This window comes from Xiphias gladius, chromosome 15 (assembly GCF_016859285.1).
Source record: "Xiphias gladius isolate SHS-SW01 ecotype Sanya breed wild chromosome 15, ASM1685928v1, whole genome shotgun sequence".
NCBI classification, from domain to species: domain Eukaryota; kingdom Metazoa; phylum Chordata; class Actinopteri; order Istiophoriformes; family Xiphiidae; genus Xiphias; species Xiphias gladius.
Window position 1 is genome coordinate 31461318 of NC_053414.1, and position 16780 is coordinate 31478097.

The following is a 16780-nucleotide window of genomic DNA, read 5'->3' on the forward strand; positions in this document are numbered from 1 at the left end:
CATGTTGGAAACTTGTTGTCTTACAGGGTTGAAGCATTGCTTCATGGTATATCAGCACTCAAATAACATGGCTGAAATTAATATGGCACACTGTAGAAAATATTCTATAGAAAGTCTTCAGCAGCACTGAATGTTCAAACATCTCATCACAATAAATAATCAAGTCATAAAAATAAAACCATTTTCGTGGAGTGTGGAGGATGAATTCAGTAGTCTCACAGCCTGAGAAATAACCTGCCCGGAAATGTGATGTACTACCAGGCAGCGGATACTTGTGTATTGCTTGCCAGGCGGCAGCAGGGTGAATAGGATTCAGTGTTTACATTGTCATTTCCTTTTATTGTTTTACTGATGCATTTTTTTAATAGTAAGCACAAAACCACAAATACGCAATACATTTTATATAATAGCTATGTTATATACATACATACAATAAGTAAATTAAATTACCTAAGACAAACTAATAAATATTATGACATTTAATATGAGGTTAGACTCTTGTCATTGCATTATTGTCATTATAGTGCCGGACACTGTACTAAAAGTAGAATCATCCCTCTCTAATTGTATTTGTCTGAATTGTGTTTCAATTAAGTAAAAATTTGTGCCTCAGAGACGTTTTTAAATTAACCAGTGACATTCAGGTAAAACACTGACAAATTCCACAGGACGCTCTTTCAGAGAAATTGTATACATGTATTTTTTTTAAAAACATTAAAAATTAAGAATTTTAACTTTTTTAACACAAACAGTAATGTGTTTATACTGTAAATATATCTTAGTTAAGATGACATAAATCTAAAGTCAAGAACAGAAAATGAAAAATACCAATATTTTTTTTTTAAATGCAACATAACTCAAAACTACCTTAATTGATGGATTAAATGATAAATATCAGATTCCAAAAAATAAAAGAATAAAATAAATCCTACATGTGGTACCACATGTAGGATTTTATTTTATTCAACTATTCAAGACTAGTGAGACAGGTTATTGTTACTCATTTCAGCATCATCAAATGAAGCTGTCTGCAGCCTGCTGCTTGTCCAGTTGTTACAAACTCAGTGTAGCCAAACACTGGCAAACTAAGTGCTATATGAAGGCAGCTGGACTTGCTTGAGGTTCTTGAAGAAGTTTCACTTCACCTATCCGAAAGACTTCCTCAGTTGTAACTGAAGAACAAACTATAATTCAATTCTTGCATATTAAAAAATCATTTTTGAGACTTCTTTACACTGCAGAAAATATCAACAGGGAAAATTAGGACCAGGACTTATAATTTGCAGTTTTACATTTATCCGTCAGTATGATTATTTCATTTGCTAAATCATTAATGCACAGTTTTTATATATGAGTCCATCATGCATGTTGTGTTTCATGCCTTGGCCCCCCTTGTCGAAGCACTGGTAACTTGTGTAGTGTGTCACAGAGCAGAGGCTCATGACTCGCAAACATGTTTAAAAAAAAGTTGATTTAGTCTAGAGTCACATTACTGTTCCCTTCACCTCTTCCTCCTACGTCTTCCTCCTTCCTCCCTTCTTATCATCATTTTGTTTTCCCCACCCCTCTCTAACTCTATTCACCCAGCACGCTTTGAAGGGAGGAAATCTGCACTTTTGCACAAGCAGCAGCAGCAGGCCGGGGGATGATTTGAATCACTGTATGGAGAGAGAGAGAGAGAGAGAGAGAAAGAGAAAGAGAGAGAGGGGAGTTTTACACCTCTGCACAGTTTCCTCTCTCATCAGTTTTTTTGTTGTTGGCATATGATCTGATTTGTGCCGTTTGCTCTCCTGTCTGTCTGTAAGTCTTCATCGGTACTGTGATGGATTTCAGGACTGTTGTCACCATCTCAGCTCTTTTACTCATGACTACTGGTAAGTGCACATCATTTTTGGCAAATACTAAATATTGATGAAGAACCAGGCAAATAAACTGGTTTGGTACAGTCTTATTACCCCACCCAACCTTAAACTTAAGAGATACTGGGACATTCCAAGGCCTGAATTGAACTGAAAAGTCATACGTTAAAGTGTGAAAACTAGCAATGTTTAGACAAAAAATTCGACACAATATGTATGAGAACACATCTTGATATATCCAATACACAACAAATTAGACACATATGAGGAAAAACAGTACAGGGTGTGAAAAACATTTGTCATTTTTACATGAAGAATTCACATTTTAGCCCAAGATTTTTCCCAGAAGGTCAAAATGTCTAATTGCAGCAGCAGCTTTAGTCTTTGTTACCTGGGCTACCAGCCTAGGCTAGATTCCTGCAGAATGGCCAGCCTAAAGCAGCCTGAGGGCTGCCAGCCAGAGCTGACTTCCATGCTAATTATGTAGGAAATGTTTTCTCATGTGTGGCTCCCAGTTCTACTGACCAATGTTCTGTTTGGGTGTAAAAGCACTTGAAGATTTGGACTACATCTGAATATAATATAGGTTTGAGTCACGTAGTGCTCAGTTCAGGAAAATAGTAAATTCAGCAACAGTTGAGGGAGATGACGTCTGCTGTTCACTGTATAAACTATTCACAAAAACAGAGTTGTTTCTCTCATTGATGATCTCCATATGAAACAGTTTATAATAAGTCAATTTAAAAAAATATTTTCTACTTAATATCAGTGTACACAGGTTTATGCTAATAATAGCACCTTAGTATCCTCTGGAAGTAGTTCCAGTCCTTTCTTTATAATTTCAAACTACATCACAGTGAAGTTAGGGCTTACTGTTCAGCTAAATGAGGCTCTTCATGTTGTCCTGATGTTGTGCCGTTTTGGTGTTGGTTTTTTGTTCACCTCAGGCTGTCAGAGGCCGCTCAGTTTGGTTCAACAGGGAGACCTCAGCCTACACAAATGTGTCCATTCTACCAGAGGAAGTATACCTTCCTTACAGCAGACAGTTGGACTTGTTAGCCACAGGTGGGATGGTATCACTTCAGGGACCTGATAGTTGATGAGTAATTAATAAGTAGTTCCCTAATGACAAAGACACCAGGACTATAAAGGAGATAATGATGAGATACTACAGAACAGACTGGGAGATGCTATATTAATGACTCATGAGGTAATAACTAGTTCATAAATATCTGTGAATGTGAATGTGAATTTGAACTAATTTGAATATTAATGTATATGTGGCCTGAATATTATGATTAAAATACTTATTATACTTATACTTAACCTCTTGTCTCTGATTTGTTCTTAGGGAATTTACTGTGAAATAATGATGATGTAATGAGGGACTACTCAGTAACTCCGTAGGATGAATCATTTTCCTTACAGTGCACAAGAAGTAATGTTTGAGTGATCACTAATACATGATCAGTTACTGTTTATTGCTGCTCAGCGGTGGGTTCAAAGTTAATGAAGAACGACTCATGAGGAAAGCGGCCAGTATGTGGATTCACATATATTTATGAACTAATTATCACCTCATGATTCATTAATATAGCATCTCCCAGTCTGTTCTGTAGTATCTCATCATTATCTCCTTTAATAGTCCTGGTGTCTTTGTCATTAGGGAACTAATTATTAATTACTCATCAACTATCAGGTCCCTCCTGAATCTTTCCTCACTCGTCCCTCAGTAACTATGCACTGTTTTGTGTACTGTATTGTAGTGTAACTGGTGAGACTGATAACATGAATCGTGGCTGCATTCCATTCCGGTGTTCATGTATCACGTACCCTGGTGCTGTGTATGGTGGCTCACTGACATGACTCACTAGATCACCACAATGGAACAGACTCAGAGTTTATGTTAATTACACCTGTGCTTTGCATGGTAGGACAAGTCAAACTGTCTGCTGTGAAAAAGGTCTATTAACCCATTAAAAAGTAGAAAACATGAGTTACACATTCATGTGCATGTATTTTAAAAAATAAACTTTAAAAAAGAAAAAAAAACACCAGCCAGGCTCCCTAGGTACATATGTTTTTAGCCTTTGCATGGTACTTATACTTATATACTTATTATGGAGATTTCACAAAAGTTAAGTGATATTCAGACTGTCATTAATAGTGTGTGAAAAAAGCAAGGGTCTCTCTTTCTGTTGGCACAGTGGGGGCTCCAATTCAGACAGATATCAAACAAGTTGCACCTTTGACTGGTTTGACAAAGATATTTTAGACTGGTCTCCAGTGTTAAGCCAGTCTTCATCTTGCTCTTAGATTAGTGTAATGCAAGTTACTTTCACAAAATAAAGACGGACTTATTTTAAGCTTCAAAAGTTACCCAAACTAGCCCCATGTAAACTCAGACAGAGAGCAGTGTTTCAATGGTACAATCAGTGTCTTCACAGGCCAGCGGCACCAAATGACAAAAAATACAAATAAAAATTACAAAAAAGAGGAAACTATGTGGTTTGTTAACTATATTGTGGAGCAGGTCATTTTTCGAGAGCACAGTAAACTGCTGGACATCTTCATCAGTGAGGACATCAACAGCCATTTTTGTTTTTCCAAAGAGCCAGACTGACATTTAGAAGATACACTGAGCCCTGCCAATATTAAGAAACCACATTACCGCAGCTCTGCCAAAGGTCTGAACTGCAATGTGTCTTTATGCTATTGGAAGTTGTTTGTATCGTTAAACCAAATTTTCACAGTGAAATTTCACGTTGCTGATGAATTTTTCCAGAAGGCCGCTGGAGTGAATGCTCGGTCAGACATGTTTTTAAGTTGGAACAAAGTCTTAATTTTCCCAGAATTCATAGCAAATTATTCCTAGGATTTAGTGGTATCTAGTGGTGATGTTGCAGATTACAACCAACTGATTACCCCTCCCCTCACTGCTCCCTTTCCAATTAGTTGGAGAACCTACGATGGCCTTAAAGTAACGTAAACAAACAAAGGCCCTCTTTAGAGGCAGCTTTTGGTGTGTCTGTTCAGGGCTACTGTAGAAACATGGCAGTGCAGCAGGGAAGAGGACGTGCTCCCTATGTGGATATGAAGGGCTCATTCTTAGCTAACAAAAACACAACGATTCTTAGTTTCAAGTGATTACAAACAAATGAATACATATTTATGAATATTATATAACATTTCTGCCGATAGATCCACCTAAATCCTACACACTGTTCCTTCAAGATGGTCAAGAACTAAACAGCTTTGTGCAACAGATGAGTTCAAATTTCTATCTGAAGTCTGACTGTTGTCTGTCATTGTGAAGCCAGATCCTGGATCATTTTTTGCTGCAACATACTATGATGTCATCTTTCAAGCAGCTGCATTGGCCAATCAAATACATGCTCAAACACCTTTCAGCTAGATGACTTTGTAACATAAATGGAGAGGTTAAAATAGCTGCCAACATGATAACTTTCCACAGATGCAAAATCCTTTGTCACAACATTTCAAATCTGTGTGCAGTGTGTTGGAGTCATAATTCAAACAGATCTGTTATTGTACTCAAACCGACCTTCTGGATCATATTTCATCATCACGCATTACATAAAACAATGCTCCCACCAACGCAGTGTTATTAATGTGAGCTGTTTTAGGCCTGAACATCTCGTAAGGGCCTGTTGGTAGTTGTGTAACTCTAAATAGCTGCTTCAAGTGGAGCACTGAAGATATTATTAAGCATCACAACACCGTACAAAACTCATTGTGAAAGGATTGTCATTGTAATGAAAAAAAAAGTTCAGTACTTGTGAGAAGCGAATCATACTGTATTACACTAAAAGACATTTATACAGATAAATTAATCAAATAAATTAAAAGTAGTCAAATCTGATTGTAAGGCATCAGACTTGAGTACCTACAAAATATTGGGCCTTGATTTTCCAATGTAAATTGAAACCAAACATTGGCTTAATGACACAAAAATATGTGCAGATTACTGTGGGACAAATCCAGGCCAGAAGGTTTCAACTTTGTTAAAGCTGTGATTGTTGGAATGAATGACTAAGATACTACTGATGGAAATTAAACACTGGAGCAGAGGACGTGGACTCTAACCACCAGTCACTGCTGTAGAAAATCCACTTCCACACACACACACACACACACACACACACACACACACACACACACACACACACACACGTACACATGTATTGTGATTGTAATATGTTTGTGCCTGGGATCAAATATCATCTGATCTTCATTCATGAACACACACACGTGATTGGAGAAATTAACATGGAGAAAACAATAAGGAATTTTGAAAATAGACTTGACATGATTCTTTTGGGGGTGTAATGGAAAAATAACATTGATAACCACTGAGATGCTTTAATATACTGTACAGTATGAGACAGATTGCATACCTGCACTACTAGGGTGCTAAGGAAGTAAGATTATTTTATATTTGAATTTAAAATCTGCTTGGACTCGCTTTGACTATAAAAAGAATTTCTAATATTGACTAAGCAATCTACCTGATTTATTTCAAGTAAATATCTTTTCTTTTTCAATGAAGACATGACAATCATGGGTGTAATTAGTCAATGATGTGTAAATTCAGTTTCAGTGTGCTGTTATTGTTCTTGCTGGTTGACTGTCAGCTTAGTGGGACACTTGAAGAGAACAGAACTATGCAAAATTTTATCTTTGTGTAATTTTGAACTAGATACAGGGAATGTGTCTGTGTCGAAATCCACCTCGAGCCTGTTCACAGGTCACACATTTTGGGCTCCGTTTCCCTCCATCTCCCTGCAGGTGCAAAGCCAGCACTGAGGCCAACACAGTTTTGATACAATTTCCATTGGACACAAGTCTTTTTTTTTCCCTCGTCTGTTTTCGTGTTTTCACTGAGGTTGCAGAAAGGGCAAGACAGGGGGCAGCATTATTTATACAGCATATTTCAAACAGAGAGGCAATTGAAAGTGCAATGAAAAGCATGGGAAATATAACCAAATTGAGATTGAATAAAATTAAATTTGAAAAATTAAATAAAATGAAATAAAATACAAATAGATAATATACTTAGATAACTGTCAAGGGCACACAGACAGACCTCTCCAAGATCACATACACATTTAATTAATATTAAATGTGGCACATTTTTGTATCAACTGCAGATTGATATTTGAATCAAAATACAAATTTCAATGAGACTGAAGAAGATTCTTACCAATAATATCATCCATATTAATTGTAATTCAGTGACACAGAGGTGCTGCTTTGCAGTAAAGGCAAAAGCTTGGGGTACAGGATACTGACAGGGCCTACAATGACAAGAGGTAATAAATAAATGATAAAACTAAATAAAAACACACTAATAGTGCATTTTTATTTGAGAGATTATTACAAATTAATAACCTCTTGTCGTTCTGCGCCCCGACAGAATGTGCTCCGAGCTTTTGCCTTCACTGCCCAGAAGCAGCTCTGAACCTATATTTAATTATGTGTCAGGTCTTATATTAATGAGTTGAGTCAGGTCTGGGATTTATTTAGAGATAATTGCAGTTCAGGTTGAGCTTTGCTGGTCCAGGGCAATTACAGGTTTACGAACTGGGCCTATGTAGCATTATGCTGAGATTAAAAACAACCTCGCATCTGGTAACTTTTGAAAAAAATATTCTCATCGACATGTTTTATTTGCTCACAGCATATAGGATGGATCATCTTTATAGTGTTAATGATTATATGGACATACTTCTATGCCTGTAAACCATAACGGCAAATACTAAATAAAAAAGAAAATTCTCTGTAATAATTCTTATAAGCATTTATAAGCATTCTTTTCACATGACAGAAAAATGTTTTAACTTTGAGGTTAAGATGGTTCCATTTTTGCTGTTTTGTGAAGGTATATAATCGACTGCGTAGAAAATATCTGAAATTCTACAAGTTGTTATTGGCATCTCACTTATCACGTAGAACAGCAGTATTTTCAGTAGTAGTATTTTTCAGTGATGAAAAAAAACAGAAAGAGGCCACACTTAATATTACTGAAAGGTGTGTTTTGATTTTGGAGAGGTCTGTGTGTGTGTGTGTGTGTGTGTGTGTCTGTATCTGTGTGCACTTCTGCAAAATAAAGCCACGAAAACTGTCCTCCTCCTGTGTTAACCATAGGAGCTGGTCTAAGCAGCTTTTAACGCAAGTACAATTTCCAGCCAAAATAAACCATAAACAACAAAATTGTACCGTACTGTCTAATCAGCATGAACACAGGCTCAGCTGTGCCTCTCCTCCAACATCGGCACAAACAAAAGGGTTTTTTTGTGTCAGGAAATTACCAAACAGGTGCAGACACAAAAAAAGAAAAAAGACAAAAAAAACCAAAACAGACTTGTGCGCAAGGAAAGTTGTATAAACGCCAATCCCAGCTGCCATTGGGCAAGAGGCTCAGTACACCCTGGAGAGTTCGCCAGTCTATCCTTAGTGTGTACAGCTGACACATTTTCATTGTTTCATACTGTTATATTGTTAATCGATGCCTCTGTAATAATACCCCAATTATATTTTATACAGTGTTATAATATAAAGTTTGACAGGGGTCATTCTGCTTCATGATGAGTACTCATATTTTTTCATACTTTAGGTATATTTTACTGATAATACTAATGTACTTCTTCAATTCACTATTTCAAGTAAAGATTTTGAAATTTTGAATGCAAGACTTGGCTACTTTGCCAAACTGATACTTTTACTGAAGTGAAGTAGCTCAGTGCTTCTTCTCCCACTGGTTACATCCTTCCTGTGAAATTCTTGTTATACAAACGTTTTAGATTCATTCTTTGAACTATAGTTTTTTTAAAAAGTGACCAAAAGTAATTTTTTTTTATTTATTCCCCCCAAAAAACTGTAGGAGCACATTCAGTGCATTAAGTTTTAAAGTAAGCATGCAAAAAGAGTAATAAAGTTTATGGGCTAAACCCATTAAATTAAATGAAGTGAGCTTGTTGAATTTAGTGTAGAAATGAAGTGCTGCCTCGACAAATGTTGAGAAGTTCATGTTTTCATTTAGAAATCAGTTAGAGAGGTTAGATAGAGTTTATCAGTAGCCTACTGTGCTGCTGTCAACTGTCCCCTGAAATGATAAGGCAGGATGTAGAGTGATTAATAACCACGCTTGGAGTATATAAAGTGTATAATAAGAACTGTTTAGTGGCCCAGGAACAGAAGAGAGCAGCAGAGAAACATAGACAAAGAAACAGTTCACTGACTCCATTGAACCCGTTCTCAAAATGCAAACAAAAAAACAAACTTTCATTGTTTTCTAAAACTTTTAATAGAACTTCACCCAAATTAAAAAAGCAAGACATTTTCACATTTACTACCCATGCAGATAGTTTCAGTTCTGTTTACAGCACTGAAACTACCACTCCAACACAGCGGCGCTGAATCAAAGTGGGTTTGTGGTGTTCAGAGCATCAAAAAGTGACATTTGAAAAACTGACAGAGCTCTGAATGTTTTTACCGAGAGGTAGTTTGAGTAATAAATAGTTCCCAGGCAATAAAACATGTTGTTAAATATGTGCGGATTCTTTAATTACAAAAGTGAAAAATGCTCATGAAGACATTTAAACACCTATACAGCTTTGTAGCTGAATAAAAAATGGTGGGATCGCCATAAATATCATAATCTCTTATAAGCCTCATAAGCCTCTTATCATAATTATTATTTAGCAGCAGGAACATGGATACTATATATATATATATATATATATATATATATATATATATATATATATATATAAGAATGCTGTTCTGGTGGTATAAAGATCCTAAATATCACCAGCTTCAATTACATTATTACAGTTGTCAACCCATGAACCCAGCAGATTTGAACATCCCCTAGATGTTTTACATTAATGTATACCAGAACAGAGTGATACCCCCTTTAGAGTTGTTGGATCGTTTGAATCAGTTTGTTGATGTCTGTGTTCTCCATACTAACCAATGTCTGTCTCCAAGAAGCAGACAAAGCAACACTTGGGCCAAACATCAGAGAGACTTCCCTCCCTGCTCAGACCATCAGCAACATCATCAACTGTTCTTGCCCCAGTGGTACTCCAGCAGCCACTGCTGCCCCCACCTCAAACCCCAGCAGCTCTGCACCTGTCATGCACCTCCTCACAGTCAGGTGGACAGGTAAATGTGAAGGAGGCCTGATCCTCAATCATCACTCTGGCTCCTCCTTACCTGTCTGTCGAGAAAGTAAGACAGACTTCATGAGTCTTTTAACGAATTTGTGTGAGAACAAGAAAGGTTGTAAAGATGAACTGCGCTTGGGCGGAGGCAGAGACATACAGAGTGGTTATTACATCTCTGAGAGTGGAGCAGAGCAGAAGTTCAGCTGTGAGACACTGAGGGTCCAATGCACAGGTTGGTCTATAGTGTGTATGTACGTGTTGCTGTTTGTCTGTGGGTGTGTGTGTAAGTGAGCTAATTTCATGTACTCATGTGGTTTGACATTTTATCCACCTACAAATTGTAACACTTGAGTTACAATCGTCAAACGAGTTCTGTGGATTGTCTGGACATTTCAGTACCAATGCTAGTTTGAGTTTAGGTACCAGTCCCAAAACTACAAGTTATAAATCTAAAGACACCAAACTTCTCAAATGCATCCATGTTTTACATTATCTCAACATAAACAGCCAAATAAGAACTTTGCCTAAATAAAAATAAAGTAAAAAAGAATAAGTCATAGCCTAAGAACATGGCCAGCTTTCAGAAGGTCTCAGTTTTTTAATACAAATGTGCTCTATGAACACATCTGTGTGGCTATTCAGAAGGTATTGGCTCAAATTTAACACAAGGTTCTGTCACTGAGTAGGAACAGTGCAATAGCAGAGATTAGACAGGAGTTGGCTTCTTACTGAAACACATACGTAGCATTTACCAGAGAAAAAAGTGGGACCTTTCACATTATTATGACTCATTATCTCTTAATTATAAGAAAAGATGTAACTATGAGATGATAGATGATTGAGAATGATTGTCAGCACGGTTGCCATGTTCAGACAAACACAGAGCACATATTATCTTCTTGTCAGTCCAGCTCCTAGAGATGTCACCCTTGACTTAACTTTAGAACTTTAGTTCTTACCATTTTAATGTTTGCTGTCAACAGCTGACAGTTGACTTGGACCCAAACTGTTTTCATAACAACACCAACCAACCAGCAGTGCTATAACTGATCACTAGTGCTGATGAAGTGAGTTGTTGTGTGTAAGATCACTCTTCTGTTTTTTGCACCACTCACTGCAAGTTTGCAACACTCGACACTTAAACACAGTGTGAGTCCCTTAGCTGCTGTTTTCTGTCTGATTTTGTTTGTTGATTGCCCCCCTCTTAACTTACGCATCTTCTACAACATCCTACAACATTACTTCTTACACGTACAGAGATCAGATAACCTTAATATAACCTTAATAGATGTTATTTCACTTACAGCTGACTAAGCAGATGCATTTCTCACAGGGTCTTCATTTGTCTTTGTTTCTGATTTTTAAAATGGAAAAACAGCAGATGTCAAATGTATACTGTGAATAAATATGGGAAGATTATATCTATACTAATTTTAACTCAGGTTTTGGTGTTTCAAAGGTGCCCTGAGTGCTTTTAAAAGTGCTAATTTCTTGGTCTCACTCATATCTACGAGATTGAATGGATTTTCATTGGATGTTTCCAGGCTTGAATCTGAAAACCAACCTTGTTTTGTAATATTTACACAGTCTCAAAGACTGAGGAGTTTAAGGAAATGAGTACAAACTTCCTGTAGATCATGCTGGAACAGTCCTTTAAGTTTGGGTTCAATACTTCCATGTGGAGAAGATTCCCCACAGGTGACCTGAAGTATCATGTTTTGTTGAAATCATGGCCTTCCTCCTCTCAGAACTGCCATAACAACAACAACTGAAGACGAGCAGTGAAAAAAAGAATGCTTGTGACCTATTTATTTTAAGAGAAACTCAATCTTACCAGAACACGACCTATATAATAATACACATAAATAAGTGTTTGTGTGTGTTTGTGTGTGGGGGTTTGTGTGTGTGTGTGTGTGTGTGTGTGTGTGTGTGTGTGTGTGTGTGTGTGTGTGTGTGTGCGTGTGTGGGTGTGTTTGTAAGTGCATTTGTCCATTGAGCCAGCTGAGGTCCTACCAGATGTTCAGCGGCAGCTGCAGGCCTACAAAGTGGTGACAGCTTTGCTCTGCTGTGTGCTGCTGGTCCTTTTACTGATCCGCTTCACCAGACCCACTGTCAAAGCCCTGCAGAAGAGACGTGAGTACACTCACACACACACACACACACAAAATAGATACATTGCACATATGTGCATATGATAACTTGTTAGCATGCAAACAGTACTGAGTTTAAAACTCATATTGTCAGATTAAGACTCATCAGATTGAAGATTATGTCCAAGAACGACCCTTGCCTTAAATTCAAAGGATTCTGTCAAACTGACACACTAGAATAGAATAGAGTCGAATAGAATAGAACAGAATTAGTGTTTTTTTCAATAGAGGTTAGAGTTTGGCCTATAGAATATAATCACATCTCCTATGTTCATGGTGTGTCTGGCTAAATTGGAATGTAGACAATGAGTCAGAGCTCTGTGGGTGTGAATTTAAAGCACGGGACTCGTGGTGATCCTGATGCTCATGACTATTACTCATTATCAGTCAATGACTGGCATCAGTTGTGACCAGTCATGAGCAGTATGTGTTCTGTTCTGCTCCAGAAGCTTCTTCCGGCAGGAAACACATGTCCTTGTGTGGGATGTTCAGAATCGCTTTAAGACTAGCCAGCTCAAAAGGAAAGGACACATTTAGTGTTTGTCTTGCTCTGATCCAAGAAGAACCATTAGGTGACATTACCTTTTTCTAAAAGAAGCCCCGCCCACCTCAAACCAATGAGAGGAGCTGAGGGAAACAAAGAATAACAGGAATCTGTCGTGTGAAATAAAGCAAACTGCTCTCAGTTTGGCAGAAAATATCTTCATCTTCTTACTCACAGTAAGGAGCCAACAGAGAAAGTTAACTTGAAGGGCCAATTCAACCAAATCTTAAAAATATTTTTGCACTTGCCATTAATGGTATCAAGCCACAAACATAGCCACATTAATCAATTATTTCTTCTTGTAAATTGGGTGAACTTACTCTTTAAAAGAATTACTTCAATTACAAACTGGCTAACATACCCTTCACAAAAAAGAACCTTTTGAAGATGTGTGCATCATTCTGGTTTGACGGCATAACAAGCAAAAATCTGTTACAGTGTGTCTACACAGAAAGCATATCACCTGTGTTTTTCATCATTCATCACTCACGTTATAGGTCCATAAACGCAACCCAAACCATATTTTTAGGCTCCAGGTCTATTTTCCTGTATTTTACAAATGTAACCCCAGTGAGTGGTGGTTGGGCTCCGGGTGCTGCCAAAATGTAGGTGACCTACAATCCAATACTGAGCCTGAGCACTAGAGCTGCTGCTGCTACTCTGCTAATTATCTGCTCATGCTACGCCTTCTGTGTAGAAACCACATTGGTCTTAGCAACATGTTGTTGTCAGTCATATTCACAAGTCACTGTAGTGCAAAATGCACGAGGCATCACCATGTTTCACCCGTAGAGTCCATTACTAATGACTAAAGCTTCCAGATATCAATTAAAACTGCAGTATTTACATGCATGTTCACTGGTTACTGTGTTGTTGGTTTTCAGTGTCAGACAGGAGGCAGAATCGCTGGATCGGACCTACACAGAGCCACAGTGGTGAGTAACACACACACACACACACACACACACACACACACACACACACACACACACACACACACACACACACACAGGTGTCACCTTTGGGGAAATTACATAAACATGGAGACTTAACTTAACAATAAGCAATTCATGCCTAACCCTATCCTTAACTGACCCTAAACTTAACCTAACCCCCAAAATCAGCCTTTTTCCCAATTGGGACACAACTTGTGTCCCCAGTTGGATAAGATGTCCCTGATGATGTCCCCTGATTAACTGTTCTGTTAATTGTTCTAAAATTTGTTCCCAAAAGTAACCCAAGTAAGACCCTCAGACACACACACACACACACACACACACACACACACACACACACACACACACACACACACACACACACACACACACACACACACACACACACAAACACACACAGTTTTTAAGGATAAGTGTTCCACCTTCTGCCCCAAATACTCACTACAACATTAAATGTGGATTAATCCTCAGCTGATAATAGTGCAGTGTTTTTAAAGATTTCCATTTGCAGTGAGAGCCACAGAGTACAGAAGTCAGACAGTATTGAGAGACAACCTAATGCTAATGCAAATTGGTGTTTTCTTGATGCTTGCAAATCGGTGCTCGACTATTTGTGAACTGTTCAAAGACGCAATCAAGGAACTCGTTGATGCATCACAGATGCCTGAAAGATATCTAGCAGGCTAAATATCTGGACATGTCGGGGGTACCAAATCCAGTTGTGTGAAAAGTGTTGTGACCTGGTTGTGACTGGCAATGAATGCAGTGACGAGATACAGCCAACGAGAGTGCAAGACACGGGGTGAGGGGAAACTCAGGGGAGGATATGTACAATATCAACAAGCATGGCTGCAAGAAAATCCAATTTCTCTCCCATATTTTTTTCTTTTTCTTCCTTGTTTTTCGCACACAGTCAACTTGGATCACTTGTTTCTTGCGGACATCAATTTTGGAAGAAAAAAATCCTATGTCATGCATAGTATCGTGTCATTTCTTGTGTGTGTTTTCATGACAAAGCATAGTTGGAGACCAGACAGACTCAATGGAGAATGCACTTCGGGAAAGATTTTTGTGAAGAATTTTTGACCCCGTCGCTGATCAGTCATGTAGTATGCAAACTATAACAATTTTCAAGATTCCAGATTACAAAACAACAAGTTGTGTATTTTGATCAGTATAGCAGTCTGGCAATTTGAAAGTCTTGTCATGTGTACATGGCATAATACAGTGTTGGTGTTGGTCTGTACATGGAATTTTTTGACACTAACAAAAATAGAGAATAACAGCAGATGTATCAATTAAATGTTGTCCCTATCTGTTTATGTCTTTGTCTCAGTATCTTACCATCGAGGGAAAACTGCAGTTAAAAACAATGACAGAGAGAAGAGACTGTCCTACCCTGGTAACACAAATGCATACACATGTACACACATACACACACGCACAAAGTCATACAGTTAATCTGGCTGTTATACCTTTGTGTTGTCAAATCAGCTCTGGAGCGACTGGCGGTCAGTGACAGCAGAGAACCTTCATCCAACAGGAACAGTGACTACAACCTCTAATGTGCATATTCCACCATCACCATCGTCATCATCATCATCATCATCATCATCAATATTTATCTTTGTAGAGGAACATCCCCTTTATTTGTTGAGGAATTACTTGCCATTCATACTAGAAATTCTATTATAACCAAGTCTTACTGTACCACTGTCAATGTACAGTATCTAAACTCAAGTTAGTAGTGTTTTTTTCTACGTGAAAGTGACAAATGACACCAGAAGAAGTTATATCACCCTGACTAAACTTATATTAAGATGTGATATTTTAATGGAACCTTACAATATTTTGGGAAAGGAGCACTGGAGCTCCTTCTTAAATAACAGCTGCTGTATGCAGTGACTGCAGCAGCTTTCCAGGTGAGCTGCAAGATGTAAATCAGACAGCTTTGGAGTTGTTAGAAGGTTTATTTTTCTCTTCTAGCCAGGCTAGCAGTTACATAGCGAAACATTCATAAAAACTCTCTGAGGATACTGATTCATTAACATCTGATTGACCGGTTTAAAATAATAATAATATTATTTTATTGTTTCTTTTGTTGACTGTGATTTGTGATTAATACTGTAAACTTTTTTATTTTCAGTAAAATGATCTAAATTGTGTTTGACCTGATTTGTTGTCTTTGAAGTAGGTGAATGGAAAATTTTGGAGAAGACAGAAAGACAGAGAGGAGGAGGAGAGTGAAAGACGAAGGTGGTTACTAAGTGCAGGGATGTGGTTTCCTCTGCCGTTGACACCAACATCCTGTTTGTGTTATTTCTGTCATAACCTGTATATCTTTCCCCCTCTCTCCCATTCTCCTTCTCTCTTTCACTTCCTTGTTGTCCTCTGATGTTTCTTTTAGTTCCTTATTCTTTTCGTCTGTATCTTGTCTTCTCTTTTGACTGCATCTGTTCTTTTCTTCCACCCACTTTCTCTTGTCATCTCCTTCTGCGTGATGAAGTCAGGGTTGAGGTTAATTATTCATTGATCTGTTCATCGTCACACAACATTTCAGCTAACTGATTGGATTTGAAGAGATAGCTGCATCAGCTACAGTGATGGAAACATCTTTAATGGAAGTGTAGAAGAAGTAAGACTCACATCGTTCTGATGACACACTGAACACATTCTGGCTTGTTTCTTTGGCCGCATTTTGACCACTTTATCTGCATATCAGTTGTCAGTCAGTGCTAGTGGTATTCTCTGATTAGGGTCAAATCCAAACTAATTTTCTCACTTACATACTGTTGTTTATTGTTTGGCTCAAATTAAATAATGATAATTGTGAATTTGTCATTTGTTACCTCAACATCAGCCGATGAACCCACAGAGAATCATGGCCTGACTGTGCAGTTCTCCTCAGATATACAAAGCTCATTGTTTTGGTTTTACACACAACAACTTTCCTGTTTTGGTTCAGTCTCATGGCTCTCATCAGACTTGTTTCCTTCAGCAGCAGCTGCTCTCAGAGAAAAAAACGTAAAATGCCACTTTACACTACCTGCTCAGAGGCAGACAGACACAGTCAGAGACT

At 37.9% G+C, this 16780-nt stretch overlaps 1 protein-coding gene across 3 annotated transcripts; it reads left to right on the top strand.

Annotated features, from left to right (window-relative positions):
• Positions 1-1326: 1326 nt before the first annotated feature.
• Positions 1327-15866, top strand: LOC120799660. Of its 3 annotated transcripts, none has more exons than XM_040144911.1 (6): positions 1327-1874; positions 9873-10283; positions 12032-12184; positions 13630-13680; positions 15038-15103; positions 15196-15866. In XM_040144911.1, the coding sequence occupies exons 1-6, from the start codon at positions 1823-1825 to the stop codon at positions 15264-15266; spliced, it is 804 nt and encodes a 267-aa protein (XP_040000845.1). In that variant the 5' UTR covers positions 1327-1822; the 3' UTR covers positions 15267-15866. The 3 variants fall into 3 exon arrangements, with proteins under 3 accessions (XP_040000845.1, XP_040000847.1, XP_040000846.1); XM_040144913.1 differs by having other exon boundaries at positions 9879-10283; XM_040144912.1 differs by having other exon boundaries at positions 1330-1874; positions 9876-10283.
• The last annotated feature ends 914 nt before the right edge of the window (positions 15867-16780 follow it).

Excerpts from the sequence above, each read along its gene's own strand:
- LOC120799660 (XM_040144911.1), top strand. The coding sequence starts at position 1,823 with ATGGATTTCAGGACTGTTGTCACCATCTCAGCTCTTTTACTCATGACT. Across the intron at positions 1,875-9,872 it reads TCTTTTACTCATGACTACTG|AAGCAGACAAAGCAACACTT; the intron begins GTAAGTGCACAT and ends TCTGTCTCCAAG. Across the intron at positions 12,185-13,629 it reads CAAAGCCCTGCAGAAGAGAC|TGTCAGACAGGAGGCAGAAT; the intron begins GTGAGTACACTC and ends GTTGGTTTTCAG.